Source organism: Giraffa tippelskirchi, chromosome 9 (assembly GCF_054371585.1).
Source record: "Giraffa tippelskirchi isolate mGirTip1 chromosome 9, T2T-mGirTip1v1.2.pri, whole genome shotgun sequence".
In the NCBI taxonomy this organism is placed as follows: domain Eukaryota; kingdom Metazoa; phylum Chordata; class Mammalia; order Artiodactyla; family Giraffidae; genus Giraffa; species Giraffa tippelskirchi.
The window spans coordinates 41477296-41504461 of NC_137283.1; the positions used below are offsets into that span (position 1 = coordinate 41477296).

The following is a 27166-nucleotide window of genomic DNA, read 5'->3' on the forward strand; positions in this document are numbered from 1 at the left end:
CTAAATGCCACAGCTTACGCATCTCAACCTGCCCCCTGTCTCCTATGGAGTTCTAGGGTCCTGCCCCACAAAGCTTAAGATCTGGCTTTCTGGGAATATTAGGAAGTCTGGCCCTGGTTGATTTGATGGAAATCCTTGGTGTGGAAATCCCTCCCATATAACCACGTGCCATCCTATGGAATGGACATCTTCCATTTACATAAAATATTTCTAAGCTGTGTAGAAGTGTGGGAGAACACTGACAAAATATCAAAAATGATTCCCTCTACATATTATAAAATGATTCTTTCCTCTGTTTTGTTTTTGGCAATGCCCCATGGCATGTGGAATCTTATAGTTTCCTGACTAGAGAGTGAACCCAAGCTCCCCTGCAGTGGGAGTACGGAGTCTTAAACACTAGACTGTCAGGGAATTCCCTAACATTTTAAGTTAATTTATTTTTAATGCAATTTTCTGCAATGAACCTATACTACTTACATGACCGTGAACCAAGCAGGAAGAGACATGTTGAAGGAATTCACCACAATATTTATGGTGGTTACCTTGGGTGGTGGGCTGTGAGGTGGTTTTTACTGTTTGGTACTTTTTTCAGTGTTCTGAAGAAGGCATGTTTTTATAAATTTATTAAAAAAAACCTTTTGATTCTTTTAAAAGTGAAGGTTAGAAACGAGGGGATTTTTCAGGCCCTGATCTAAACAAATACATATGATTTCAAATATGTAAGCACTCTTCCTCTTCTGTTAGAGACCTAACATGCTTTCTCAACTTCTACACCCCTGCTCTGCCTGCTTATTCTGCAAGTTTTGAACATGCAGTCCCCGCTGACATGTCCTATTACTTCTTTACTCCAAGATTCAAGGCAGATTCAACGTATCTAAAATCATCCAGTTTCTACTAGCGGTTAGCTCTGCCAATTCTGTAACAAGATCACCTCCCCTGCTATCAAGGGGAAGATTGACTTCAAAGTCGTTTGGTCGTTACCTGTCACCTTGGCCTTGAATGGGCTGCCCACGATGTGGTTGGGCCCGCCATATTTGACGCCAATCAGGTAGTTTCCAGGAGCCATGGGGGTGTACATGACCTTGTACCCTTCAGGCGTTTCCTGGCAATCCATTTTAACCTTGGACGGCCCTTCGATGGTGACGGATAATGTCCCTGGCCCTGCTCGGGTGGTATTGATGAAAAATTCTGACTGGATGCCTGGGAGAAAGGAAGCGGGAATAAAGAGCACATGAACAGTTTGGAGGGATTGGTGGTGGTGGTGGTGGGCTCTGGGAAGTGTTCTGGGGGCCCTGAAGCCGTGGCGGGGCACACAGAGGTCCCCTCACAGAGGGGTCACCTTGGTGGTGTGGGAACCCACCTGTACTAGCTCTGAGTTCCTGGCACAGAGAACTTCAGGCCCTGGGGGATGGTGACCCCTTTCTAAGGTCCAGGAAGGAGTGTGGCAGACATTCTGCCCACAAGCACCCGCCGCCTGCTCTCCTCTGGGCACGAGCCGTGGCTGAGGGCGAGAAGCCCGAGTCCTCATTGTCTGCCCAAAGTGCTGCTTCAGCCCCCGGAGGCCAGCTCTGCCTCCAGGGCTGGGGCAAGCGTAGGCCCCTCTGACCTTTTCTTTCTCCTCTGGGCAGACTTGAAGAAGCCCAGGCAGTCCAGAGCTGCCTCCTTCCTCCTCAGGCTCCTCACCCCAGACACCATCCTGTAGGCGGGCCAGCCGTCTTTCCAGGATCTGCCGGCCCCTGCACTGTGCCATAAACACCAGCCACAAGAAGGCGACCAGACAGCAGCTCTGCTAATTACCACTCACACCACTCTGACTCCTGATCCTGTGCCCAGTGCTTTACACGCCCAGTGATTCCTCTTTAGCAAACAACACTGAGGCTCAGGGAAGTTCAACCACATGCCAAGTGGAGCTACAGGAGAAGTGGCAGAGCTGGTGTCGGAGCACGTCTGTGTGGCTCCAGAGCCCCCGCCTGTCTCCTGGCTGCCTCAGATGCCCTAACCCAGCTCCAGGACACTCTACTTCCTACCTGCCTGGTATACGAGGGCCCCCTGCACAGACATCCTGCCTTGTGATAGAAGGAAAGCTGGGCCAAGAGAGAGTGCCGGCCAACGATCACAGTGGCATTCCTGCCTGAGCCCAAGGCCCTGCAAAAGCCCCCAGTCCCTTTTGCAGTTCGAAGCAGGACGAGGGCCCAGACACTCACTGCAGCGCCCTCTATGGGGCACCCTTGGCATAGCATTCCCATGCAGGGCTGTGCCCTTCCCAGAGCCCTGGACCCCACCCCAGCTGGGAACTATTTTGGTTTAATTATAGCTCTGAGGCCAGAGAAAGAATTATTGTTCTGGTTATCAATAAAACAAAGGAACTGCTATCACGCAACCCCAAACACAACCCAGCTGTTTCTGGAAGCTCCTGAGGCTCCTGTCCCAGCAACCCTCCCCCTCCCATCCTGTTCCCCCCAACTATCTCAAATGTGCCCTTCAGAAGCCCTCACAACAGCCGCTGGTGAAGCAAGGCCTTGCAGGTAGAGGGAAGAGGCTGTGCAAACAAAGGTAAGGATTTCCAGGAAGTAGCTGCAAATAACACTAAGGAAAAAAGATACTTTTAAAGTGAAGATGAAAAGACCTGGCCTTGTTCTTGCTCCATCCCTGAGAAGCATCAGTTCATCATGATTGTGAGGGCCCAGAAAGGAAGATGAGGTGCAAAAAGAGAAATAAGAAATTACAGGACAAGAGCAACCTATCAGGTGGGGTCCCTTGCTATTCCCATTTTACTAGGATGAAAGTGGAGGCTCAGAGAGGTCAGACCACTCATCCCAAGTCACACAGCTGGGGACTGACTGAACTGGGGTTTAAACAGAAGGTCTGTCTAACCCAGAGCTAGCGCACTAACCCAAGAGTGGATGGGAGAAAGAAAATCCACACACAGGAGTTCCCTCTCACCACTGCCTCCAGCTAGAACCAGAACCTAGGACATCTGCGGGCATGGCCCTGTTACGTGTTATTTTTCTAGTGTAATATTTGCTTTTTCTGTTTGTTTATGAAGTCCAAAATTATTGTTTTTTTTTAATTAATTCATTTTTTGGCTGCACTGGGTCTTTGTTGCTGCTCTCAGGCTTTCTCTAGTGTCCCCTCGCACCCTCACGTGTGTACAGATGAGTCCCTGTGAGTGTGATGCAGCCCTACTACATCCTGAAGGTGGGTGAAGGGTGCTGGGCCAAGGCTGTGTTCGTACACCTCGTGCAGAGTGGGGTTCCTGGAGCACTTCATCAAGAAAATGGCTCTTCCAAGCAGAGAAGCCTGGAACTCCCTGGTGTAATTGCTGGCCTTCTCAGCCCCTCTGCAGCAGAGTCCCATCCCAAATTCTCCACATTCCCATGCTTCAAAACCTGCAGAATGGACCATTCAAAGCTCGAGCCAAGAGATACAGCAAACCCACCCATAAAAACACAGGGAAGCCCGCTTTGTGCCGAGGGTCAGGATGCGGGCCCTCCGGCAGCCGTACACAGACACCTTTTCATTCCATACACACTGCAGCTGTGTAAGCCACGGATGGCGATTTGGGAAAAGGCCTGGGAGCGGGAGGGCTAGAAAAACAAGACGCCTTCCCCTTGACAAGAGCAATATTTACACAGGGCTTGAAACAGATGTGCTCTGTACCTCGTGCTCCCGGCTGGGAGTCTCCTTGGAAAACCAGCTCCCTCCCTCAGCAGCATCCAGTGCCTGCAAAGCACAATCTGAAACCCGAGCTCCTGAGAAGGCCTGTGTGCCAACAGCCAAGAGGAAGCACCAGAGGCCCCAGCACTGCAGGTACGATCCAGCAGGGGATGAGGTGGCTGCTGGCAACGCAGGAGACCACAGTGGCCGCTTGTGGGGCCTGGACTGAGGCCTGCTGGGGCTCCAAGTGCCAGGAGGACCCCGCCTGGGCTTCAAGGGTGGATGGCTCAACAGGGGCCAAATGCCTGCAACTGCTGCTGCCTGGGGACCTTTCAAGGCAGCTGGGAAAACAGGGGCCCTGGTGTAGGACACCCTACAAAGCGGGCCAGGGGTATAGCTGCTGCCTCGGGGCGAGTCAGCCACTTAGGAAAGCAGCAGAACTAAGAGGGTAAGGGAACAGGCCTTGAGGCTGTGAACCTGGACAGATTCCAGCTCTGCCCCTCCAAGCTAAGTAGTGTTGGGAGCAACTCAACATTTCTAAGCCCCACGCTGCTCGTCTGTAAAGTGGACATGGCCCAGGCCAAAGCAGCCCTGTGCCCTCTTACAAAGGGCAAGCTGCTGGCCCAGAGCTGGAGCCAGACTGGATGGTCCTGGGGAGATGCGGAGTCCTCACACAGACCCCGTGGGAAGTACTGCTGAGGCCACTGTTTTGGCCCAGAGTCTTGGTGTGGCTAGCCAGCTGGTCAGTCACTCCTGCACTCGGGCAGGTCCCTTGGGCCCTTAGGATGCTTGCTCCTCAGGGCTGATTGCCAGGCAACCACAGCTGCTTATCCCCTCGCCCATGGGTGAGGGAGGTCCCCTCTGTCTCACTCACCCAACCGAGGAACACTAAGAGCAGAATGTGCACACCCAAGGGACTCAAGAAACTGGGCTGCCTTCGTAGAGAGCCCAAAGTAACACCCAGACACCAGCCGTGCCCCAGCAGATCCACGCCTGCAGAGAAACCCACCCTGGCACCTTGCGTAACAGTGACGCATTGGACATGGCTGACGCCCACCTCTGTGTTCACAGCATGGACACTAACTGCAGCCATCACGAGGTGGTGTAGGCCTTGACATGGAAAGTTCCTTAGGATGTCAGGTGACAACAGCAAGTTGTTCTACAACACAAACAGCACTAAGACCATAGCTATTTAATAAAAGCAAAACTCCATGCCTGCTTCTTTAATGAACCGACTAGCTAAGCAACCAAGTGACCAAGACTGAAGACCAACAGAGAGACAATCTGAAGGTCCTCCCATGATGTGTTAGCCATCCTTCCTCCTGGACCCAGAGGGAGGAAGGGGAGAGAAGCAAGATGGAACTTTACCTATTTCCTCCCTGCCCATATTTTTTACAAGCTAACACGTCCTATTTGTGTCAAGGATTAAAGATGAATTTGACTGTTTTGGGATTTTCCCCTCCTCTGTTAGGATCAGAATAAGAAGGAGCCTGGCTGAAACAGGTCTTACTGCTGATTCGATATGTTTCTAGGAACCCAGGGACCACTAAGGGAGCTGGCAGGTAGGGGACCTCCTGGAGGCCCATTACGTGCATCACAAACTTTGCGCATCCTCAAAACGAAAGATGCTGTGTTGAATTGCCTATCAGTGTCCTGATCCTAAAAGGACCTGGCAAATGAAGACAGCTGACTGCAGGTTCCCTGGGGAGAGTGGGCAGCTGGCTTCCCGGGGCTTGCAGAGCTCCATCTGCTTTTCCCTGGGGTCAGCTCATTGCAGATGAGAAGTAGAGGCAGCGTGTTACCTGTGGAGCCCCCCTCGAGCCCTGCGCCGTAGGCTGACACCAGGGCAGGGTTCCCCGCTTGTCCAGGCTCCCCGACGCGCACTTTGAAGGGACTTCCAACCACGTGGCTCCCGTTGAACTTGACGTCGATCGTGTGGACCCCATTCTCGTGGGGGATGAAGCGAACAGCATACTTATCTGGAAGAATGAGCAAAGAAACAGGGTAAAATGGGGCCCGTGGACACAACTGTGATGGGTGGGGACAAGGGACAGGAGGCCAACCCGAGAGGGCCCACCTGAGGTTACTAATAAGACCACGGTTCCACAACAAGCCTGGCACCCAGTGTTGGTGATCTAAACCAGATGGGCCTATTTGCATGTCCCTAGCCAGCCCTGCGGGAAATGCATCCAGGTCTCCAACGCAGTGTTTAATCCCCTGTGGCCTCAGCCTCAGAGGAACGCTTCTTTTGTGGAAAGCTCAATTTTGGCAAAGTTTCTCCGCTTGGCCACTTGAAGGGGGGGAAGAAATGGTTCCATCGGACATTAATGCTCCTTAAGTCAGCTCCAAGCTAGCAGCTGCCCCACAGGGCAACAGTCAGGTTTCTCACTCTGCGCTTGGGTCACAGCATATGGCAAGAGGATCTGTTAGCTAAAATGGGCACCTGAAATATCCTCCCATCATGCACCCCTCAACAGCCCCCTTCTTTCCTGAAGGGCTCTCAGCTGGGAGGCAGAGTCTGTTCTCCTCCAGTCCGTCTCTCGGCCACCCCCTGGCTCCTCATACCCTCCACCCTCTTTAGAACTTCTGTTGCTCAAAGTTCCACCCAAACCCTCTTCTATTCTCTTCTGGACTCTCCCCACATGGAACTGCCACCCCTATATCCTTCAGCACTGCACTGTTCCCCACCAGTCCCCAGCTGGGACCCACTCCTCCTCTCAGAAAGCCAGTGTGTTTCAAGGGAAATTGATCCCACACCCAGGCCTGATCCTTGATTGGGTCGAGCTAATGGGGAAGAGTGAGGGAAGAAATCCCTTTTCCCCCAAGCCTAAGTAAATTAGCACATAGCGTTTAGCCACAGGAAGTGACTCAAGAAGGAGCATGTGTGGTCAGTGAGATAGGAAGGGAGGTTTGCTGAAGACTTCTGCAAAAGGAGCATCTTCTGAGAAAGAATCTTGAGGAAAGGATGTTTCCCTTGATTAGTGTTGTGTGCTGCTGCAGCTATCTTGCCACCAAGAGGAAGGCCATTGCAGAATGAGGCCCACAGATCAGAAGAAAGAGCAGAGATGTTTGGGGCCATGGAGAAAGTAGCTGAATGGCTGAATTAAATTGTCACTGAAACCCATCTTAGATCCTTAACAGATCCCTTTAATGTGTGTAATAGACCGCCTTTATTTTTTTTTTGATGGTAAAAAGACCAAACAATTTATTTCAGGGATTCAAGAGTAAATTATGAACCTAGTATGCCAAGGATAATTTCTTCATTAACAAATAAAACCAAAAAACCTGAATACATTTTACAAATTATTAATTCCTCACATGGGCTGGAATGTAAACAGATATAAATTTTTGCTGACGTTTTGACGTTTTAACGTTTCCTGACACTGAATACTGCTTTCATTCTTATGCTGCTGCTGCTGCTAAGTCGCTTCAGTCGTGTCCAACTCTGTGCGACCCCACAGACAGCAGCCCACCGGGCTCCCCCGTCCCTGGGATTCTCCAGGCAAGAACACTGGAGTGGGTTGCCATTTCCTTCTCCAATAGACTGCCTTTATTATGTGAGTTGGTTTGAGATGAGTGTTCTGTAATTTGTCACCAATAGCATCTTGACTGTGGCAGGCTAGTGGTCTCAGACACCCCTAGGGCTTCAAATACTGCCTGGGGCTGAGGACACCATCTCTCATTTGGTGGCTAAATCCTAATGCTTAGAAATCTATTAAACATTCCCCCTTGGATATCTTGGAGACACTGGAAAACTCTTCAACAAATAAAATATTAAACTCTCTAATAAGGCATTGACTAACCCTCGTCCACCCGTGGCCGCTGTCCTGAGTTTTCCTAACTGCATCATTGTCTTTCTACCCTGTCGCCAAGCTACATGTAACCTTCCTGAATTCACTTTCATTCCTTATGGCCAATTGCACTCTGGCCTCAAGTCCTTCCTCTGCATTTCTAACACTGTTGATTAATGTTGTTTTCTCACATGGACCACTCTGGGAGCATCAGCTCATGACCAAGTCTTTCAGATGAACCAAAGCATTCTTTCTACTGTGGTCAGACTTAAACCATGATCTGACCAGGGCATCCAGGCCCCCACCCCACCCCACTTGTTCCTTCTGAGGCTCCCCACTGCCCTTTTTATTCCCCACCCAGTGGGCAGAAGATATCTAATGCTAACCCAGGTGTCAACTGTCTACCCTCACGGTGCACAGAGCAGGGCACACAGCAAACACCCAATAAGGGCAGTGATCACAGGGCTTGTCCTCATGCATCAGGGCCCACACTTAATGTTACCTCCTCTGAGAAGTTCTCCCGACCTCGTCAAGGCAGAAACCTTTTCCTCTCCTGCTCTGATCATCTTTACCATTAGATTCTCAAATCTCCTGTGCTGTTGGTGATCAGCAGTGGTCCTCACCAGGGCACTGCATTTTTCTGGCTCACTCTCTCTAGGTCCTCCCTAGAGTCTGTGCTCCTCCTTGAGGAGGAGTCATGTCTTCCTCAGTCTTACCTTCCTGTCAACTCATGACATTTCATGTATGTTCACTGCAAAATGGTCTTGTTAAAGCTGATTGACATCACACAATTCCATACACCAGGGTGGTGAGCAAGAAAATCTCATGCTACTAAGTCCTACTGAGGACCCAGATTATCTATCTCTTTCTCTCTTTTTTTCTTTTGGCAGCAAAACTTGCAGGGTTATAGTTCCCCAACCAAGGATTGAACCCAGGTCCTCAGCAGTGAGAGCACAGAGCCCTAACCCCTAGACCACCAGAGAATATTGCAGATTACCATTTACATCAACCAACCTTCCCTTCAGAGTAAACTGAGGTCAAAGTGTACTTATTCATTTCATAAGATCAACAGTAAAAATCTGTGATATTAATGTCATGTGAAAGAATCTGAAAAACAACCGAATATAAAGACATATTTGTTTTAAAGAAAAAAATCGAAGGGGTGTTATATCTCAAAGCCTGTCCCTGGCAAATGTTTATACCCTCATTTGTAAACAGCGTCTGGCAATAGCAAAGGGAATCCGAAGGCCCCAGAGAGGCCGACGGCTCCTCCTCCGTCAGGGGAATCACTTGCAGAAACATTCCTGGGTGGGGGCGCAGGCGCTTACCTGGCTCCAGCTCAGATACGTGGCATTCCTCCACGGCTCCAGAGGGGCTGTGCACCTTTGCATCGATCTTGCCTTTTGCCCCGTTCAACCTTATAGCAAAGGAGGCTGGCTGATTAACTTTTAATCCCGATTCCTGAGAAGTCAACACATGAGACACGTTACAGCCCTTGGCGTTCTTGCTCAGCAGCACACACCACCCCGACCCAGGATTCCTGGGGGGACAGTTCTCATGCAAATAGGCCTGGAACATGCTTTATTATATAATATCTGGCAACAAAAGAGCAGGTGAGTAATTCCACATTTCCAGCATTAAATATAAGAAAGCAGAGATAAACATCTGCACAGTCTTGTATCTAAACCATCTTGATCAGACATGGTTCCTGGGCTTGGAGACTCGAGACATCCCGGTCAACAGGATTACAGTTTCAGCATCCCAAACAAACCTGTACAGGCCAGAAAACCCAGGATCTTCCAGGTCCACCCCCAGCAACCACCAAAAAAAAGGAAGAACAAAAAAAACCCTTCCATTCTCCACCCCAGTTTGAGGAGTAACCTAGCAGCTGATACAACCATGCAGTCACTAACATGAACAAAGTTTCTTTTTTTAATCTCATGGGTGGAGATGGAGAGAACTTTTAATAAATCTGTAAAGGGCTACCCATGATTTTTCTTTCAAGCAGTACTTACTGCACAGTGGTTAAAAATCAGCAGGACCTGGGGTTGCTGCCATTTCCTAGGTATGTAACTACTGCTGAACCTCTCTGAGCCATAGTTTCCTCATCTGTAAAAATGGGCATGATAACCAAAATCTACTTCAGAGAGCTGGTGCAAGGATTAAACGAAGTTGTGCGTTCAAGGCACTCAGCATAGGGCCTGGCCCATACATCGGATAGTTTTAAAACAGAAATGTCAGCTTCTCCTTATATATTAACACACACTTAGAAGTTTTCAGTGTCCCCCCCTCCAAAAAAAAAAAGGGAGAAGCATAGCTTTTGCTCTTTACTGGATGAGTTTCACTCTCCATGGTTTCTCTTGGAAACTGTATCCTCTGCTGGGAAAAAGGGATTAGAAGTTCAGATGCTTGAGGTATTTCAAGATTGGCCAGTCTTGAGGAGGAAAATTTTACAAGGCAACAGTTTTGACGTAAACTTGGTTGGACAGCGACTCAGATGATAACTCTCAAGCAGCACGGCTCACACTCAATGTGCCACCGAGGCACCCAAGGGTCTTGTGAAAATGCAGATTCTGATTCAGTAGGTCTGGGCCGGAGCCTGGGATTCCAGGTTTCTAGTAAGTCCCCATGCGATGCTGAGGCTGCTGGTCCAAGGATTACATCTTGGCAAGGCGCTAAAGCAGTGCTGTCTAGTTTAATAGTCACTAGTCCCATGTGGTTTTATATATATATATATAAAGTGAAATATATATATGTATATATGTATAAACTGAAATATACATGTGTGTGTATATATATATATATAAACTGAAATCAATTCAACTGTAAGATTCAGTCTCAGTTACACTAGCCACATTTCAAGTGCCCAAGAGCTGCAAGTGACTCACGGCTGCCCCTGGAGATATGGGACATTCCCACTGTTGCAGAACATTCTACTAGACCGAGCTGCCCTAGAGGTTACAGACAAGGGAGGACTGAACCCAAAATTACAGAGTCTTTGATCACCAGACCACCCCCATCCAACCACCTCCCCTACAGAATGCCAGCCAACTCCAATTTTCTAAAAAGTCTCAAACGCAAGACAAAAACAAGCCTGTCTTTCCTAACCAGCCCCAGATGTTGCCGTGTAGCCTGCTAGTAAACCTCCAGAAAATACTTTACATATCCCTTGGCATCAAGTAACAAGGGGAGAACAGGGGACCAACTTGACACACAAGTCCCTCATGTTTTTGCAGCTGGTTACAAAAGCTTAATGGACACACCAGCCTGTTGTACACTTATTTCAATATTTCATGACCACACTGTCATAAGAGGATTCAACAGAAGTCTCTTGGAGTTGACTACTCCACATCAGCTCCTTTTGGATGGAAGCATTTACGTTACCTGAATCCACTTGCCACTAAATCCTCAAGAGGGAGATAAACACCTCGGAAGATCCAAAAGAAATCTTCGAGATGCATGAGGGCAGCTCTGAGCCCCTCAACAAATGCTGGGTTTATCTCCCTCCATAGGTTTTAGTTAAGTTGGCCACAGAAGCGACTTCTGTTAAGAAGCCTTTAAATGAAACACAAGAAAAACATCTGCACTGCCGTGACCAGTCAGCACGCTTGGTACTCGCCAGAGGCCGCTTCAATCTGCAGACTGTGACTCTGGTTGGGGTTCTGTTTGGGTTCCCTGACGTTTGGGACAACTAGCAGTACCAGTTTCCCTTCGGGAAGAGTCAGACTCTCAAATATAAACCAAGTGCATGGAGTCAGGTCCATGCACCGATGCACCAATCATCAATCTGAGATACAAGGATGAGTTTTCATCCATCTGTTATTTTCAAGACCCAGGGGCCGCTGATGGTTCTAGAGAAATCCCTTTAACCAGAAATCATCTTTTGGGATTCTGGTGTTATTTCACAGCCAAATTGCTACAGCTGACTCAGACAGCTAGTTATCTTCAGTGTCCTAAGACCCAAAGGCATCTCCAATGTTCTTAGTTTGCTGAAGACTCTAATGCAACCTTGAATGGTGTGCCCTCTTTAAGCCAGGGTGAGAAACTGCACTTCCTGCATTCTAATAGGTTGGGCTACGTAACCACCTGCCACAATGCCAGGACTGGCATTAAGGTGGCGGCTATTAAGAGCAAGGTTCTGGAGCCTCACTCTAGGTGGTTCCTAGGAGCTGTATCTTCTCTGCACCTCAGTTTTTCTATCTTTAAAAGGGTGTCAAGAAAAAGCTATTCACCAGGCTGCTGCAAGGACTGGGAAGTAACACCGATACAATTCTTAACACAGTGGCTTGCACACACTAATTATAAATAAATCAGCCTCGTAAAATAAATCACAATTGACTTTCTCGAGGAAAAAGAAGCCAATAACAGCAAACTGAACATCACAGAATTGTTAGTTTTGCATTTGTTTTGTTTTAAAAGCCCTCCTTATCCCTTAACCAATGATTAACAGGCCTTCTTTGTTTCTCTTGGATAAATATTTAGAAAACAAACTCATTCCCAAATGCTAAGGAGTTTTGTTGACCATGGCTGCTTTTTGCTTGCCACAACAGTCTCCTGTCCTAAATGTGACTCTGCCCCGGGAAAGCTCCCCTACGACTGGTGGCATCTGTGGTCAAAATGCGCCGGGGCCCTTGGCAGAGTCAGAGATTGAAGGGGCTGTGGGAGTCCAGGGCCTCACTGGTCAGGCTGTGGCCAAGGAGATGGATGTTTCCTTGCGTCTCACCTGAAGGCTCAGAACAGTGAGGCGGCGGGCGTCGTCCGAGGGCGCGATCACTGGCACCAGGTAGGGACTTTCGGGAATGTGCTCGTCATTGAACTTGATGGACACCTCGTAGTTACCTGTGGGGAGAGGAGAGTCCCACTGTGTCAGAGATTCCGGGAGGGCAGTCCCAGAGCAGCTGCCTGGTTCTGGGAGAAGAGAGACCCCCCGACTGCCCACAGCACCCCCCTGGCCATGGTTGTGACTGACTCCTCAGAGGGGGTCACCCGGCTCACACCAGGCCAACGCGATTTTCTTAGTTGAATATGGGCACGTATTCTTTTTTTTTTTTCCATCTTAGATAGTGTTTAATAATTGCAAAGACTAAAGTTTTGTGCTTTGCCTATGTATATATGAACCCATACACACATCAACATCTGGCGTGCATGCCCAATTTCTTTCCAAAGGAGAGGCTTATGACCAAGCCTTGTATCAAAAATTATATACTTAAAAATAAGAAGGGTTTCATGTAACCAGGATCCCATTATTGATCCTGAATGATGAAGAGTAGGACAGAAACTGTGAGAACAGGGGTAGAAGCAGAGTGATGACTAAAGAAGAAAATTCAGTCAAGGAGGAAGGGCAGGGATCCTTCACCCGGGCCCAGCAGGGCCACTGCACAAAGGGTCTGTGCACAGGACCCAGGAGATCCACCAAACTTGAATGGGAGAAAACGATGTCTTTATTTCTACTAACCTCTAACCGTAATTCAGCATTGCCTTCCTCTAGAAATGCTGACAAGACACCACAGTGCATTAAGAATTCTGATTTTTGTCACCAACAAACAATCACTTTTCAGTTTTATAAGTACCCTGACACAGCAGTTACACTCATTACCACTTAGAAACTACGGGAGTTAACAGACCATTATCAAGTCATATGATTTAATGTATTCATGAAAACCTGTATACGTTGCTAAGTGACTTATCTGTTCCTTTAAAGAGTTTGAAAACAATACCTTAATTGATTTCTTTTATGATCCAAAGTAATTTATTTCATGTGTTTAAAGATATTTCTCGAGGTGGTCCCCAGGGGCTTCACCAGATGCCAAAAGAACCCATGGCACAGGAAAGGTTGAGAACCCTGCTCAAGGGAGCTCAGATGCTGAGGCCCCTCTTCCAGGGCAGACACACCAGCCACTGGTCGAGGGCGGGTCAAGAGAGGCTGCTCAGTGGGGACAAAGAACTGGCTGAACAAGAGCACACAGAGAGAGGCCAAGATACCAGGAGGACAAGAACTCCTGCCCCTTCAAGGCCTGGAGGGATGCACCACAGCTGGAGTTCCAGGAGACATTCCCATGTGCCCATACAGAAAAACTCCTCTTCTACTGGTGCTAGCCTGACGAGTTTCTATTTCTTACAACCAACCATCCCCAAACAAGGATAATGTCCTGCATTGGCCCCTGAGTACCTACCAGGTTCCTGGGCAATATAAGACACACCACAAGATCCGTTTTTATGGTCATCGAATGTAATCTCGGCCTTACTGGGGCCCTCTACAGCGATGGAGAGGCCCCCGGCGCCTGCCTCCCGGGTCCAGATGCTGAACTCCGCTGAGACAGAGAAACATCTGGTCAGTGACTGAGCCCTGGTGCTGGGTTTCATCTGTTTCCAGCGCTTCCTCTTTCTCTAATCCCAAGCAGAGCCCAAGCAAGGGCACTGCAGATGTGCGCTAAGCACCATCCATGACTACACGAAGTTCATGGCATCAGAGTGTCTTTTGAATACACGCAAACCAAGCCAGAACAAGATGAGATTGTGCAGTTTGGTTTCCACAGATTTTCCCACCCAGCAATTACCACTGCAAGGGACCATTGCCATCAGTTTTAAAGAATTCTAGCATGTTCCATACCTGCAAGATGCTCTGGAAACAGTTTTATGACCCTGATCCTCTCTGAGACACTCACAACACTCACCCTTAAATTACAGGCTCCAAGAAGTCCCTCAGGGAGACACTTGTTTAGTTTTGGGTTATCAAGCAACTCCCAAATGTCTTTAGCCACGGAAGCCTTGTTTTAAAGAAAGCCCCTTCATACCACCAGTCAGAATCACGCATACAAAGTCTTCCTTTCAGAACAGGGCGAAGGGTACAGGGTACTCATGCCACCAGGCTGAACTCAGTCTTAAACAAAAAGAAAGCTGCCCAGAACGCTCACCCGGAACTCCGGCTTCTCCTCGCTCCAGGCCAGGGCCGCCGGCCCGGACCTTGTGGGCACCCCCCTCGCCCAGTGGCCCCACAGTGAACTGGAAGGGGCTGCCAGTGACGTGCTGGCCACGGTACTTGACGCTGACGGTGTGAACGCCCATCTCCTGGGGCACGAACCGGACGCAGTGCGAGCTCTTCCCCACTGGCACAATCTCGGCTTCAGTCACGCGGCCAGAGGGGCTGGTGACGTGGGCCGACATGTCACTGCTGTCGATTTCTGAAACGGGGCAGGGAGAAACAGAGGAGGGTCAGGGCAAGGGCCCGACGTGGAACAGGACGTGCAGGGCAAGCAGCAGAAGGCAAAGTAAGTGCAGCCCAGGGGGGTGGGGTGCTCAGGCTTCCTGTCATCCAGGCTGGATGCCTGCCGTCCTGTGTCCCTCAAACTCCTGGGTGCTTGTCAGCATGGAGAGAGCAGGGCCCTTCTGGCCACCCAGTGCAGAGAACGTTCTGGGGGCACTGACAAGCACTTGTACAGCCTTCCTGGCTGGAGCTGAGTTAATTCCACACAGAGGTTTCAAACCAGAGCCTGAGCTGATAGTCACAGCGTGTAAATAACAACGATGATGGCTCAGACGTTTCTAAGCCAATGTGACATGGGGCTATCGGCATGCTTACAGGGGCTCTTTTCCATAGGCAAGAACGGAAAAAGCACTGTCAAGAAGCATTGGCATTTCTTCTAGGTAACAAGTCTAAATGCATTTAGAGGAGAAAGTGAACTCAGGTCAGTCCCAGTGGCAAAGGGAAAACCACGCGTGAGCAAAGCTTTGAGCAAACTGAAGACCAGAAGCCACGCTTCCAGAAACACGGCGCCTTGGGTCCCCAGCACTAGGAAGCAGACCATGTCTGTTCCACACGATGTGCTCAGCCATGCCAGCGACTGTGCTTGCATGATGAGGTGGAGACAGGCATGCCACAAGCCAGGTGACCAAGTAATGCCATCACCGAGGGCAGCATGAAACCGCACCCTCCAGCCCTATGGGTTCCGGGCAGCCACTCATGACTCTGAGCCCTGAGGATGCAGGAAGAGGTTGAGGGGAGGTCACTCCACACGGCCTGGGTCTGCAGGACCTCTGCTCCCTTCTAGTTGACGAGAAGGGATGCTTTAGGTAAAGAAGGGGAAAGTGAGTCTCCACCAGAGTCATCAGGGAACACTGAAAAGAGGAAGGAGTCAAGAGTCAGACGAGACTTGAGAGAAAGGGTAACCGTCCTCATCACACAGAGAAGACACAGACAGGCAAAGCAAACAGGAAACATAATTCCCCAAATAAGGAAAGTGAAGAAATGAAAACACAGTTCATCTGCCTAGTGACTAGAGAAATAGAACTGAAAACTTTCTTTCCATCAGACTCATCAATGTGAGAAGGTGCTACTCAGTACTGGTGGGGAAACGGAGAAACACCAATTTGTTTTCTGGAGGACTGGCTGCCGAGGCATAGAAGCATCTGAAATGTGTGGGCCCAGCAATCCCATTCCTGGGCATCAGTTCACTGTGATGAGAGATGTCACAGGGCACTGATTAAAGAGGTCAAGGGATGGAGATGAGAGTACCTGAAATGATGATGTATGCACCTAGAGGTGAAATGGACTCTTAGGCAGCCAATCAAAGATGATGCGGAAGTGTATTTTAGTGTGGAAAGATGCCCACAATATAGTGAGCAAGAAGTGAATCAGTGTGACCAGAGATAGAGCCTGTCTGTCTAGGAGGCTAGAGGCACCCTAAGGTCCAGCTCTGGACCTCAAACATGAACCGCAGTCTCCATGGATGGTGGGATACCAGGTGACATTTACTTCCCCCGGTTTTGAACACATGAACTTTTTTTCCTTTTTTTTGACCACATAGTGAAGCATGCAGTATCTTAGTTCCCCAAACAGGGATTGAACACACCCTCCCTGCAGTGGAAGTTTAGAGCTCTAACCCCTGGACTACCAGGGAAGTCTGGCACATGAACATCTATGCATCTCTTTTTAAGGACTCTTAGTCTGGACACTATAGTAATGAGGTTTTTACCGACATCCAGAAAGGAAGAAACCATCAAGTATTGCTGCGAAGGCAGAGCAAATGGACATGGGACAAGTTAGGAAAGACGGGAGACACTGTCGAGTTTTATCTAGAAGCCAGAAGTTCATCACAACGTGAGCTTCATCTGAAGACTGTTTAGATTTTCTGTCTCCATAAAATCTACAACTCCACACAGCACATGCCAGAGGAGCCTCAAGTGACTTACACAGTCACTGCTTAATAGAAAGAAACTGGGCCACCTTTCAGACAGACTAAAGTTGCTGACTGGCTAATTTGGGCATAGGGCTAGCTGTGGCCCACCCACCCACCCAGCCTTGCATCCCAGCCCTCATTCCAATTTTAGGAATGAAAGGGACAAATGGGAATCAGAAGAATGTCACTGGGCTGACACCTCTGCAAATATGAATATCAGTAGGGTCACTTCTCTCACTGTTAGTCCAGTCAACAGACAGTGAATTCTCAAAGCTTATCTATTTTTCCCCCATGGGATGTGATAAAGCTATTTTCACCTGGAAGAAGGAAAAGTAAATAGATTTACTTTTCATCAATAGGCCTCTGTGAAAACAAGTAAATAAATAAAGTTAAATTCAAAAAGTAGGAAATGGCAACCCACTCCAGTATTCTTGCCTGAAAAATCCAATGGACGGAGGAGCCTGGTAGGCTACAGTCCACAGGGTCACAAAGAGTTGGATACGACTGAGCAACTTCACTTTCACTTTCAAAAAGTAGTCCCCCATAGCAGACACCAGAGAAGGCACTGGTGACCCACTCCAGTACTCCTGCCTGGAAAATCCCATGGACAGAGGAGCCTGGTGGGCTGCAGTCCATGGGGTCGCTAGGAGTCGGACACGACTGAGCGACTTCACTTTCACGCATTGGAGAGGGAAATGGCAACCCACTCCAGTGTTCTTGCCTGGAGAATCCCAGGGACGGGGGAGCCTGGTGGGCTGCCGTCTGTGGGGTCGCACAGAGGCGGACACGACTGACGCGACTTAGCAGCAGCAGCAGCAGCAGCAGCACAGCAGACACGGATGGTACCTTCTGGGCCAAGCCCAGACTTGGTTTCCAGTGGCGCCCACTGCCTGGACCCACAGGCCCCTCAGGCTCACCTGGGATTTTCAGGTTCAGGTCACAGATGCTGCCAACGGTGGCCACAGATGGGGCTCGGCTGGTACGGGTGATGCTCTCCTTGACTCTTCCCTCCCCGCTGATTTTCACAGTGAACGGGCTCCCTGCAAAAACCGAGAGGGCCCTTGAGAGCGGCCCAGAGCCCACACACAGTGTTTACGGAAAACCAAGCCTGGGACACGGAGAGCAGAGGGGACCACACGTACCAGGCACGTGCTCATCAGCGAACTTGGTGGAGACGATGTAAACCCCAGGCACGGTGGGGAAGTAGGAGACCTTGCAGGTGCCATCCTCCAGGTCCTCGGTCTGGATGTCCACTTTGCTAGGGCCTTCCACTGCCAAGGAGATGCCTCCATAACCTGCAACACCGTCACCCAGGGCCGCTATGACAGCAACTCATCACGAAGGGGAGTTTAATGTATGCAAAAAGGACCTCCACCCCTGCAAATGCTCCAGACAGCAGAAAAGACAGTAACCGTGGCCCTGTTGGACAGCCCTGGGCAGAAAAGTCAATTACTGGTTCCTGCAGTGAAATAAATAACCTGGCTGAATATACCCTTGACCATACTTTTTTCTCAAGGCTATCTACTAACATCCCACCTGCCACCTGTCTTGCAGAACCCGCTGGGGAAGATACATTCCCCACATGTCTCCAAGAAAGGCATGCACTGCCTGGAGGTCTATTACCAGGTGCAGGCCTGAGAATGTGACATTTCCAACTGCTCCTAGATGCCTTGGCTGTCCTGCCAGGGAACCACTAAGACAGCAGATCTAAAGCTTTAAGAACTTGAAGAATCGACAGATAACATCAGCCTATCAGGACCAGAAATTCTCCAGCTCCTTCCCTGGGGAATGTGACTTAATCCAGAAGTCACTGAAGCAGCCCATCACTCACGAAGGCAGAAGATCATGACTCTAGAAGGTGGAGTAGCTTGGAGCATGCCAAGCTAATCCAGACCATCCACGAGCAAACAGGAAGAAATTCCTGATTTCCTTGAAAGTCCTGCTCAGCTAAACATGACCTCAGCCCGCTAGCCCAACATTCTTAGCTTAGGATGAGGCAAGGAGACCCTGGGAAGCTGAGAACAATGGTGGGAGTATCAATAACAAAACAGCTCACGGCTAACCCTGGGCTGCAATGATAACCATGTCTACAGATCGATAGCTTGAAGGATGCTCAGAGAGAAAAGAAAGCTGGCAGGGTAAACAGGCAAAACAATCTGAGCAAAAAGAAGCCACTTCCAAAGGCCTCTTCCCCTGGGCCCACCCCCGCACACACCTGCATCTCTTGTGTCCACAATGAAGTCAGACATCTCGAAAGTCCGGCCTTCTGACAGGCCACGGCCATAGACTTTGGCTCTGCGGGCATCCCCGATCTCCGACTGGACCACCATGATGGATACGGGGCTGTTGGCCACATGGTTGCCGTTCTTCTTGATGCTGACCAGGTGTTCACCCACCTCCCGAGGGATGAAGGAGATGCCTGGACCGGAGCACAAATTAGGGTTTGTAAGGTGGGAGGGTGATGTAAAGGGGAGGAAGCAGAAGGGAGACAAGCTTGAAAGAATGGAAACAGGACTTCTTTCTTGACTTTCTAGCAACGTCCAAGAGGGTTGTCAACATCACAAGGTGGAGGTGCTTGGATTCTGACCATGCATGTGACCCAGCGGGTCTATCACATCGTATTCTAGGATGCTACCAATCTCCCACACAAGGGCTGGGATCCCTGACATGGTGGGAATCCCCATCTCCCACTCAAGAGGGCAACCTGGGCTCACCAATGTGATTGTTGGGCAGCCTCTTCAGGAGACAAGGCTCGTCACGACCGGACGGGGCCTTGATGCTGGCTGTCAAGGTGCTGAGGTCAGTCTCGCTGATGTCGAGCAAGAAGTCGGCGGCTGAGCCCAGCTTCACCTGAGAGCACCGTCTGTTGTCATCTGGGAAACACCACCCCCAACATAGCTCGGTTACACATGGTCACCCTGACTCTCCAGAGCCCTCACATTGCACACCATTCACAAGTGGACAGGCAAGAATTAGTTAAGCAAAGTTAAGTGGAAAAAAAAAAAGTGCCCCAGACAATGAGCAGATCTAACCAAGAAAGAACGATTGCTACTTTTGCCTGGTTACAGGGAAGACTAGTAGCTGGCAGGAACTACAGACCTGGGTCCACACAGACCATGTTTATATCCCACTGAGAGCAGGATTCGAACACACGGAGCATAGTGGGAGTCAGGAGCAGAGCTCTGAGTCAGATCATCTCCACCTGAATCCCAGAATACCCATGAGCCTAGCTAAGCCACTGCCTCTCCAACCCTCAGTTTTCCCATCATTAAAAGGGAGACAAAAATCTATCTAGGAGTGATGTTGATGAACATCTTTGAGTTCATTCACTCATGCAATATGTATTATTTGAATGCCTCTCTTTGAGGGCTTCTTTTTTGGACCCTGAAGTCAGACTGGCACAAATAAGTGCCTGAATAATGGTGTGCTTGCTTTTCCTGGGATTGCCAGCTGAAGGAGGAATTTAGCCCAGCCAGTGTTGGCCTTGCACCCCTAGTTTGTTCCCAAGGAGTTGCTGTGAGACTTAATCTCAGACTTATGCCTAGCCTGCTGCTCCGGGTCTGAGGGGAGAGGGCCTTATTGGAGCAGGAAGCCTCCAGGAAGCCAGGCGACTCTACCTGTGATCTTGGCTGTGAAGGGGCTGCCAGGGATGTGTTTGTCATTGTACTTGACCAGAATGCTGTAGTCGCCTGGCAAGGTGGGCAGGTAGGTCACCGTGCACGTCCCATCTTTGTTGTCAATACAGCTGATTTCGGCCTTTGAGGGTCCCTCGATAGCCAAGTCCAGACCACCTGTGAATGGGAGGAGAGAGGGAGACCATCAGGGAGAGGGTTTCTTTGTTTCAAAGGGGATCAGCACTCCTCCGGGACAGCCCTGATGCCAGGACAGACAGACCAACACAAGCCATGGGAGCCACGGGCAAGGCGTGTAGGTCAGAATAACACAGTGAAAGTGCCATGAGGAGGACACTCCACCCTCTGAATTCTTGCAAGTGACCCTCAAGTTCTGTTCTTCCAGATGTGTGGGACGAGGAAGGGATGGAACTCCACAGGCCAATCACACATACAGAGAGAGCGGCACACACAGACCGTCACTGCTGGTTGGGGCTGGATGCCACCGAGAAGATCCCATTAGAACCACACATTAGAAATGTCTGTGATGACAATGGGCATGGGCATAGAGCTTTATCTAGAATAAACTGCTAAATCATTCATGTGGCCCTGGGGATACATGTATAGGTACAAAAAAAAGAAAAACATTATGAACCGAAATACACTTAAATTTCAGGCAAGTCACAAACAACACTTCATAGTATGACTGTGACTTTAATCAGAACACAAAGGACTTTAAAATTTCTGTTCTGGGTAAAAGACGGAGGAGCTCTAATAAGAGATTCATATGAGAGAAAAGACAAGATAGATTCTACCGTTCAGGAGTCTTATTTTTAAAGGCTTCCATGGAACTGCATTCCCTAAACTCTCCGAATGAAAGCAGATAACCGAGAACTACAGTACCTTCTCCTGCATCCTCGGTGACGATGGTGAAGGTGGCGGTTTTGTTGGCCACTCCGTACACCAGGCCTGGGCCGTACGCAGAAACGCTCCCACTGTTGGGGTAGTTCACGTAGAACTGGAGCGGGCTCTCTGGGTTTGCAAAGAACACACACAATGTTGGGACTCATGGAGGGATGATTCACCTAACAGCAGGGGTAGGCGTGTCCCAGGCAGAGCAGAAGCCAGAGGAGACTGCAGGGCTCACCATCCTAGGACACCCAAGGAGGGGCTACTCACTATGGATCTTTCAGTGATCACACGAGACAAACAGTCCTGAGCTGGAGGGAACAGCTCCACAGGGTGGAATGACCCCCACTACATGCAGTGTGACTGGGAGGGCCTTTGGGAAGGACATTTGCTTCTGGCTTTCAAAATTTGTGCGTTCAGCCCCAGGAATCCATCTCACTGTGGTCCTCTGGCCCACCTACTCCAACCCCCAACCCTGCACATATACTTCCATTTTCAGAGTGGTCAGATGCAAATTAGGAAAAGACGCCCCAGTACAATGATTGGGGGTTGGTTAAATAAACACTGGACTTGTAGGTCATTAAAAATAATGAGGGAGATCTATGTATACTAACTCAAGAGATTATCCATATGTGTTGCATTAAAAAGACAAAAAGGTGTTTTTACTATTGTTTAATCATTTAAAAGACATACTTTATTTGCAATGAAAATACTTGTTCACCAAGTTGAAAGATGACTGGGTTTTTTTGAGTATTTTAATATTAGCTGGATCAAGGTAGGGAACTAGCAAAAGAGAAAAAATTAAAATTTAACAATTATTCCTAAAACTTGTGTCATTTTTGGTATGCTGGAGAAGGAAAGACTTTTAAATGGGAAATTTTTATCCCATTATGCTTTGGTTAATTATGATTAATTAAATACTTGGTAAAAGTAGAAGACAAAAATAAAATGGATAATTTCTATATAATATTCATATCAATATCTCATTATAGTAATACCATATATAATATTAATACCCTATATAATATTAATACCCACTATAATATCTATATAATAATACCCTATATAGTAATATGGCACTAGTGGTAAAGAACCTGCCTGCCAATGCAAGAGTCATAAGAGACTTGGATTCGATTCCTGGGGCAGGAAGATACCCTGGAGGAGGGCATGGCAATCCACTCCAGTATTCTTGCCTGGAGAATCTCATGGACAGAGGAGCCTGGTGGGCTACAGTCTATATAGTGATATATACCCATTATAATATATCCTTATGTAATATTAATACCATTATCCCAGTCCAAAATAGAACAAAATTCCATGTGTATTTGTTGACATAGAGAGACAGTTGTGGAAGCAGAAGGAATACAGTAGAAAGATATTTTTTTACTTTTTCTGTATCTGCATCTTTAGAATATTTAAATAGAAGCAGATAAATACACTGTTCCTTTGAACAAATACTATCCTTACACATAAACTAAATCAAACATCAAACTGGGAGAATTATTTGCAACTCCTATCACAAAGGGCTAATCTCCCCAATATTTAAATTGCCCTCAGAAACTGATATGACAACCAAATCTCCCAGATACGCTCTGTAGGTGTGAGAGGATGGATGTGAAAAGCTATTCACTGCAGCAGGACTAGTGATTGCAAAAGTCAGGGAAGAACTCTATTGGTTCCTCTAGTGGAACAGACAGTGCACACGTGATGTTCATCCGAACGGTGGGACACCGTGAACACACTCTGCTATTCGGACATGCAAAGCTCTCCAGGTTATGTTAGATGAAAAGAGGAAGGTCAGAATAATAAGCAGTGAACACTACTGTTTACAAAACAAACAAAGAGGGATTAAAAATCTGTATTCCCATCTCTTGAAGAGTCTTAAAACTTATTTGTAAATCTAACATAAAAAATCAGTAATGGTCTGGTTCAAGGAGAGGGCAGATAGGGATATGGGCGAGAAGGAAACCTTCCTCCACATCCTTTTTAAACTATTTGGCTAGGTTATGTACTTAAAATATTACACTAAAAAATAAAGAACTATTTAAACAATTTAAAGAAAAAGAAATAACACTGTGCTGGGCTTCCCCAGTGCAATGCAGGAGACGCAGGAGGTTCCAGCCCTGGGTTGGGAAGATCTCGTGGAGGAGGGCATGGCAAACCACTCCAGTATTCTTGCTTGGGAAATCCTCATGGACAGAGGAGCCTGGTTGGTTACAGTCCATAGTGTCACAAAAATCTGGACACAACTGAGCACAAGCACACGTGTGCTAGTGGATGGATGTGAAACTTGAGCTGGCTTTCCTCGTCAAGGGCAGAGTGACAATAAAACAACATATCCTCTTCTCACAACCTCTTCTCCGGTCCCAAACCCTGATGCTGCTTCGGGCTCTGCAGGCCAGGCTGGAAAGTCCCTCGACAAGTCTCACATTTTTCCTCCCTGCTTCACCCCTTGGCCATGTTAGGCACAGTGACAAAGACAAACAATCCCAGATCGAAGGGTCTGCACTGTGACCCAGGACACTCAGCTGCATCATCCCTGCTGGAAATTAGCCGGATCTGCTGGGGTCACAGGCTGCTTGGTTCTGCAGGGAGGCCCACACTGCATCCCCATATCTGCCACCAAGAACCGCACGGCATCTGACTGACGACAACCTGCCAGGTGTTTACTTCCTGACTCCTGGAGTCCTGCGGGGCCGGGCGGCAGAGGCGCTGAACCCGACTCACCAGGAATATGGCTGCCCATGTATTTGATGTGCATCTCATGGAGGCCGACCTCAGTGGGGGCGTATCTGACAGTGACTGTGCCATCCTTGTTGTCCACAATCTCGGGCGTGGCCGTCTTCCCAGAAGGCATGTGGACCTCTCCTGTTGGAGCACATGGAGACAGGGCAGTGACCCCACCAAAGACTGTCCCCCGAGGAGCCGAGCACAGAGGCACAGGTGACCTTCACAACAAAGGTTCTCAGATCCAAGAACACTCACTGCTGTGTAAAACACCAAGCTCCGTAACAGGAAGCAGAGACATATCTGCCTTCATTCTGTTCTCTTGTGTTTCCACAAAACGCAGCAGGCAACTCACAAGCAAAGGGTCTTTTGAACTGACAGCCATTAGAAGCTCAAACAGGAGTTGAGGAGACCACAGACCAATCAGATCAGTAAAGCATCAAGTCAGAGAGAAACAGGCATTGAAAGAAGGCAAGGAGAAGTAACTCTTACACAACAGACCTCAGGGACAATGTCACATCTGGAAGAGTGGAAAAGTAAGAAAAGGCAGGAAAAGGCGGGGGAAGAGGAACCTGACAATCGAGAGAGATATCAACACAGTGGCTCTCCCCCTATAGACAATTTCTGGCTCTTTCTTCAGTATGCAAGTTATAAATGAACCCGCTCTTCAGAAACACACAGAAATACAAAGAACATTCTGCGATCTCAGGGGCTCATGGACCAACTCCCTACAGCCAGGGATGCTGGGTTCTGAATCCCAGGTCTGGGGAACAGGAGGAACCAGCTCCTGGGCACCGTATGGATAGCTAGTGAGAGCCAGTGAGGACAGGTGGGCTCTCCCAGTAGCACTTACCAGTGATTTCTCCTTTCCTGACTGCAAACGGAATGACCAAGTCGAAAGGCTTAAATCCCAGGCCGTTCATGTTGCTCACCGGGACATAGGCCTCTTCTGTTACCTAGAAACAGGAAGCAGCGGTCACTGGGTAAAGTGGACAACAGTGTGGGCTGGGGAAGCTGCAGGGGGCGGGTCAGAGCAACTGGGAATTTTGCAAGCTTGTCCAGCCAGGATTCAAGGATATGGCTTCCCATGCATGGTGGGCTTTGTCTAACGGGCTCTGGGGCCAGAGGGAACAGCACCTGAGGGATTGGAGGAGTCATGCTGACCAATTGCTAAAAGTCCCTAGGCTGTTTGCTTGTGAAATTCCCAGCAGTGCCCACGGGGAAAGTGGAAAAATGAGAGACAGCAATGTCTGTGAGTCCCAAGAGGTTCCACCTGGAAAGGTTTAGTTGCTGGTGGCCTGGAAAAGAAGGTGCGTTTTAAGTGGCAGAAAGGAGCAGCAGTGGCTTTCTCCCTGGACAGAAACCAGATGCGCAAGTGGCGGCCTTGAGAGCCAGCAGGAGGGCTGAGAACAGCTGTCCGTCTTTCTCTTTAAATGTGGAGACCAACTACACTGAGCATGATCACAGACATGGTGGCGGGCGATTCGTGGAGCGCAGACGATGACATGGGTGGGTCTCATTAGAGAGAAAGCGGGGGTCATGGTGATGGGCTGATCAGTGGGGACAAACCAATGACCAGGACACCCAGAGGGCTTAAGCAATCCCCCAAAAGCAGGCTGTAGCTTTTCTAAAATGAAGGGTGAGTAAACACAGACGTGGAAAAGGGAAAACGTAAAAACAAAAACCAAAAGTGTACCCAGGGCCTGAATCCAGGGGGACATGCATTTACCGGTACCTCCTTCACAGCTGCGACTTCCCCATCTGTGGCCTGGTCAGTGGCAAATGCAAATTAGTTGGGAATCACACTGGAGGGACATCACGACCCAGTAGATTCTACCACCCAAGGTCTCCCCTCCACCCCCATCTATTCTGCCCAGCAGGGAACCACTCACTGCAGCGGGAGCCCATATTCTTCCCTCCATTTGTGCACAGCCAGCTGGCCTCCTCTCTTTGAACGTCAAATCCACCTGCCCCCTGAACCCGTGACCCCACTTCTAGGAAGCAGAACTATAGAAATACTAGCAGGAGAGTCCATAGGTATGTGATGTATGCAAGGGGTTTTACTGGTGCTATTCATTGTCGGGAGAGGCTCAAACAACCCAAATGTCCATCTGTAAGGGAGTCGGTTAAGGAAATTATGTACGTGTGAACAGTGGACCCCAGTGTAGCCACTCTGAAGAGGTGATAAAGTCTGATCAATTAAGATAGAAGGGCATTTACAGCACATTGAGTGAAGGAAACAAGATGCAAAGCAATGTGCATGGTGTAACCTGATGTGTTGTTTTTAATATTTTGCCATTTTATTTTTTAAAATTTTGGCCATGCAGCATGTAGGATCTTAGTACCTTGGCCAGGGTTCAAACCCATAGCTCCTCCATTGGAGGCACAGCATCTTAACTACTGGGTCATCAGGGAAGTCCCTGATGTATTCTTGTTGTTGTTAATTTGGCCATGCCACGTGTCATGTGGGATCTTAGTTTCCTGACCAGGGGTTGAACCTGTGGCATTGGAAGGATGAAGTATTAACCTCTGGACCGCCAGGAAAGTCCTGAAACTGATAGGCTTCTTGTACAAGTTTTAAAAAAAACCTAACACTGGCCACCCCTGCAGCATGAGATTGGGAAAGGGGTCTCTTGTTACTTGGTATGTGTCGATAGTAGTCAATGTTCTAAAAGTTTTTATGAATTCATTTTTTCAAAATGAGAGACTTAAGGGATGGGCGCCTTCTCAGTTCCCTCTTCTACTACAATAAAAGGACTGGAGAGACCTCCCTGGTGGTCCAGTGGTTAAGACTCTATGCTTCCATTTCATGGGGCACAGGTTCTATCTCTGGTCAGGGAACGAAGACCACATGCCATACAGTACAGCCAAAACATAAATAAAAATAAAAGAACTAGAAATCCTCCCCTATGGAGGAAAACTTCCGTGCCCACGTTTGGTCTTTCCTGTGAATTCTGGCATGTCAGAAAGGTGCTTTACTTACAAAGGCAGCTTGGTAAACTTCAACATTTGAAACAGCACTATTCCCCAATTCCCAGACCGTCTCAGATTGGGGGCAAGTCCAGGACACCTCAGCCAGTAAGATCTTTCAATGGCTATGCTATAGCCTTTGATCAATGGCTCCTCAATGGCAACAGGCAGAGAAGCTGCAAAACCCATGCCTTGCTGCGCGCACCTGTGTGATGTACTTAAATGAACCAGCCTGCTGGGGCTCCTGCACACATTGGCTACAAAGGAAGTACTGGATGTTCATGTCCCTTTGGCCCCAAGCCTGTAGGGGAAGGCAGGGGAACTA

At 48.7% G+C, this 27166-nt stretch overlaps 1 protein-coding gene and 1 long non-coding RNA gene across 15 annotated transcripts in view; one reads left to right on the forward strand and one right to left on the reverse strand.

The window, feature by feature from the left end:
• Positions 1-27166, reverse strand: part of FLNB (filamin B) — a 138908-nt gene that overhangs the window by 2745 nt on the left and 108997 nt on the right. For 5 of the 14 annotated variants that reach the window (XM_081524754.1, XM_081524761.1, XM_081524760.1 and 2 more), the window contains 13 exons: positions 24725-24827; positions 21139-21267; positions 20242-20415; positions 19339-19497; positions 18840-19043; positions 17767-17919; positions 17542-17664; positions 14363-14629; positions 13622-13759; positions 12172-12287; positions 8777-8909; positions 5460-5636; positions 982-1200 (listed from right to left, as the gene is read on the reverse strand). In XM_081524754.1, the coding sequence (XP_081380880.1) occupies positions 982-1200; positions 5460-5636; positions 8777-8909; positions 12172-12287; positions 13622-13759; positions 14363-14629; positions 17542-17664; positions 17767-17919; positions 18840-19043; positions 19339-19497; positions 20242-20415; positions 21139-21267; positions 24725-24827 (2095 nt within the window). Of the gene's footprint in view, positions 1-981; positions 1201-5459; positions 5637-8776; positions 8910-12171; positions 12288-13621; positions 13760-14362; positions 14630-17541; positions 17665-17766; positions 17920-18839; positions 19044-19338; positions 19498-20241; positions 20416-21138; positions 21268-23871; positions 24013-24724; positions 24828-25567; positions 25640-27166 lie in introns of all 14 variants that reach the window. The other 9 variants (XM_081524753.1, XM_081524757.1, XM_081524755.1 and 6 more) reach the window with 4 other exon arrangements.
• On the forward strand, positions 998-5102 carry LOC145519864 (uncharacterized). The gene is made up of 2 exons (XR_014063978.1): positions 998-3810; positions 4729-5102. It is a non-coding gene; the product is annotated as an uncharacterized LOC145519864 (long non-coding RNA).